Here is a 2,580-nt window from a genome sequence, read left to right on the forward strand (position 1 = left end):
TCTTCTTTGGCCTGCACCAACAACAATTTTCCTATAACGGCGCCATTGCAGTTCAAATTATTTCCTTCTCAAAACAATTCCGAAACGCAAACGAAAGCATAATTCAAGTCCGTCTCATATTAACACGTGTATATCTAATGGAAGGAAAGTTCGCTGAAGCGGAACCCCTTCTGTGTGAATAGGGTATAAAATGAAACTCTGGCTTTCAACTTTGAGGAATTGAAAAATATCACAAACAAATTTTTTTCGAAAATATCGATACGTTGCTATTTTACTATATTTTTTACATCCCTACTTTAAAAAACAGACTCTGCGTACACATGCCCTAGCACCTTTAGTGTTCATCCTAAATGGACTCCTCAGCCAGCTTGGCTGACAAGTTGCCCTCCAAAACGGTTAGCAGCAACTCACTGGACAGCAACTCCAAGTCCAGTTCGCTGTGCTCTAGGCACGATGGCGTGGAGAACGGCGTTCTGCGGGACACGCCCTTTGGTTATCTGGACGGAGAGGAGGATCAGGACCAGAAGAATGACGTGACCTACGTCTGTCCCTACCGTGGGCCCATGTTTGGAGCACTAACAATCACCAACTACCGCTTGAACTTCCGGTCGCTACCTTTGCGAGATCAGGAGCCACCCATGGTCGTTGACGTCCCCTTGGGCGTGATTGCACGCGTAGAGAAGATCGGCGGTGCCACGTCGCGGGGCGAAAACTCTTACGGTATTGAGATCTTCTGTAAGGACATGCGCAACCTGCGCTTTGCCCACAAGCAGCAGAATCACTCTCGCAGGACGGTCTTTGAGAAACTGCAGGCAAATGCCTTTCCACTCTCGAACAATGGACGCCTTTTCGCCTTCTCCCATGCGGCGGGAAACTTGGTGAACGGAAATGGTGGTTGGGACGGATGGGCGGTGTATGAACCGCTGGCGGAGCTCCGGCGTTTGGGTGTTCCTAACGACATGTGGCGGGCTACCAAGCTGAATGAGTCCTACGCCATCTGCGACAGCTATCCGGCCGTATGGGCGGTGCCTAAGGCGGCATCCGATGATTTCCTTAGGCGCGTGGCTACATTCCGTTCGCGTTGCCGCCTACCGGTGCTGTCCTGGATGAACCCCCGGACCCAGGCAACCATCACGCGGTGCTCCCAGCCCCTGGTGGGCGTAAGTGGCAAGCGAAATTCTGACGATGAGACGTACCTAAGCTTCATCATGGAGGCGAACGCCCAGTCGGACAAGTTGACCATCATGGACGCGCGGCCAAGCGCCAATGCCATCGCCAACAAGGCTAAGGGTGGGGGCTACGAGTCGGAGGACGCTTACAGGAACGTAGAAATCCACTTCCTTGACATTCACAACATCCACGTGATGCGGGAAAGCCTGCGCAAGGTTAAGGAGGCTTGCTTTCCCACAACCGACGACTCAAAGTGGCAGACGGCTATTGACAACACTCTGTGGCTGAAGCACATTAGGTGCATTCTGGCCGGAGCCGTGAGAATCGTGGACAAGGTGGAGACCATGAGCACCTCTGTGGTGGTTCACTGCTCTGATGGCTGGGATCGCACAGCACAGCTGACGGCCCTTTCTATGCTGTTGCTGGACCATTACTATCGTACTGTGCGCGGATTCGAGGTGCTCGTCGAGAAGGAATGGCTGTCTTTTGGCCACAAGTTTCAGCAAAGGATTGGTCACGGCGACAACAAGCACTCGGATGCCGACAGATCACCAGTATTTCTGCAGTTTATCGACAGCGTGTGGCAGGTTAGCCAGCAGTTCAACAATGCTTTTGAGTTCAATGAGCATTTTCTGATCACTATCGTGGATCACTTGTACTCCTGCCGCTTCGGCACCTTTCTATGCAACACGGAGGCCGAGCGCGTGACTGAAGGTAAAAGTCCCCAAAAGTCAGTTGCCTGTGTATGAAAATCAATCACACATATATTTCAGATTTGAAGCATAAAACAACATCCCTGTGGACGCACATTAATTCTTCGCTAGATCAGTACTTGAATCCATTATTTCCCTCATTCACGCACGGGGCTGAGCTGGTGCTGCGGCCCATCGCTAGCGTGCGGTCTGTCCGCCTGTGGAAAGGGCTGTACTGTCGCTGGAATCCTGGTCTATGCGCCATCCAGCATGGTTGCCAGCGAACCCGCGAGCTGCTCTCCAAGCAGGACCAGCTCTTTAAACTCGTCAACGAGCTGCGACTCAAGTCCAACAACCGCAACACTAGCATGACAACTACGCGACTGGCCTCGCCAATGCACTAATACTATTCCCTTTTTATTTCACAACCATAAGCATAAGAATTGTTAGCTATGGCCCAATTCCAAATGCATGAACGATTTTTTTTAATAGAAACCCATATCAAAATATCCCAATTTCCCATTTTTTACTGTCTTTTTGGGTATTCCCTAAACTGTTCAAGTGCAACAGAAAGTTTCAGCAATTGAGTTAACGACCTTAAATGGTCCCTGTTGAATTTTTAAACAGCTGAGGCACGTTGCACAAATTGTTCGAAAGTAAAATCATGAAATATTTTTTTTTTATTATACGTTAATGTATAAAATATTAAAAAGGTAAA

The 2,580-nt window shown here is 49.4% G+C and overlaps 1 protein-coding gene across 1 annotated transcript; it reads left to right on the plus strand.

Annotated features, from left to right (window-relative positions):
* The first annotated feature begins 250 nt into the window (after window positions 1-250).
* On the plus strand, window positions 251-2,377 carry LOC119561810 (myotubularin-related protein 2). The gene is made up of 2 exons (XM_037875288.1): window positions 251-1,884; window positions 1,944-2,377. Exons 1-2 carry the CDS (start codon window positions 351-353, stop codon window positions 2,264-2,266), a joined length of 1,857 nt encoding a protein of 618 aa, XP_037731216.1. The 5' UTR covers window positions 251-350; the 3' UTR covers window positions 2,267-2,377.
* The last annotated feature ends 203 nt before the right edge of the window (window positions 2,378-2,580 follow it).

The sequence above is a fragment of the Drosophila subpulchrella genome, unplaced genomic scaffold, assembly GCF_014743375.2.
Source record: "Drosophila subpulchrella strain 33 F10 #4 breed RU33 unplaced genomic scaffold, RU_Dsub_v1.1 Primary Assembly Seq370, whole genome shotgun sequence".
In the NCBI taxonomy this organism is placed as follows: Eukaryota; Metazoa; Arthropoda; class Insecta; order Diptera; family Drosophilidae; genus Drosophila; species Drosophila subpulchrella.

What these genes read in the sequence shown, in the direction of transcription:
- LOC119561810 (XM_037875288.1), top strand. Translation starts at nt 351, where the DNA reads ATGGACTCCTCAGCCAGCTTGGCTGACAAGTTGCCCTCCAAAACGGTT. An exon ending in GGCCGAGCGCGTGACTGAAG is followed by an intron (nt 1,885 to 1,943) that starts GTAAAAGTCCCC and finishes CATATATTTCAG; the next exon opens with ATTTGAAGCATAAAACAACA.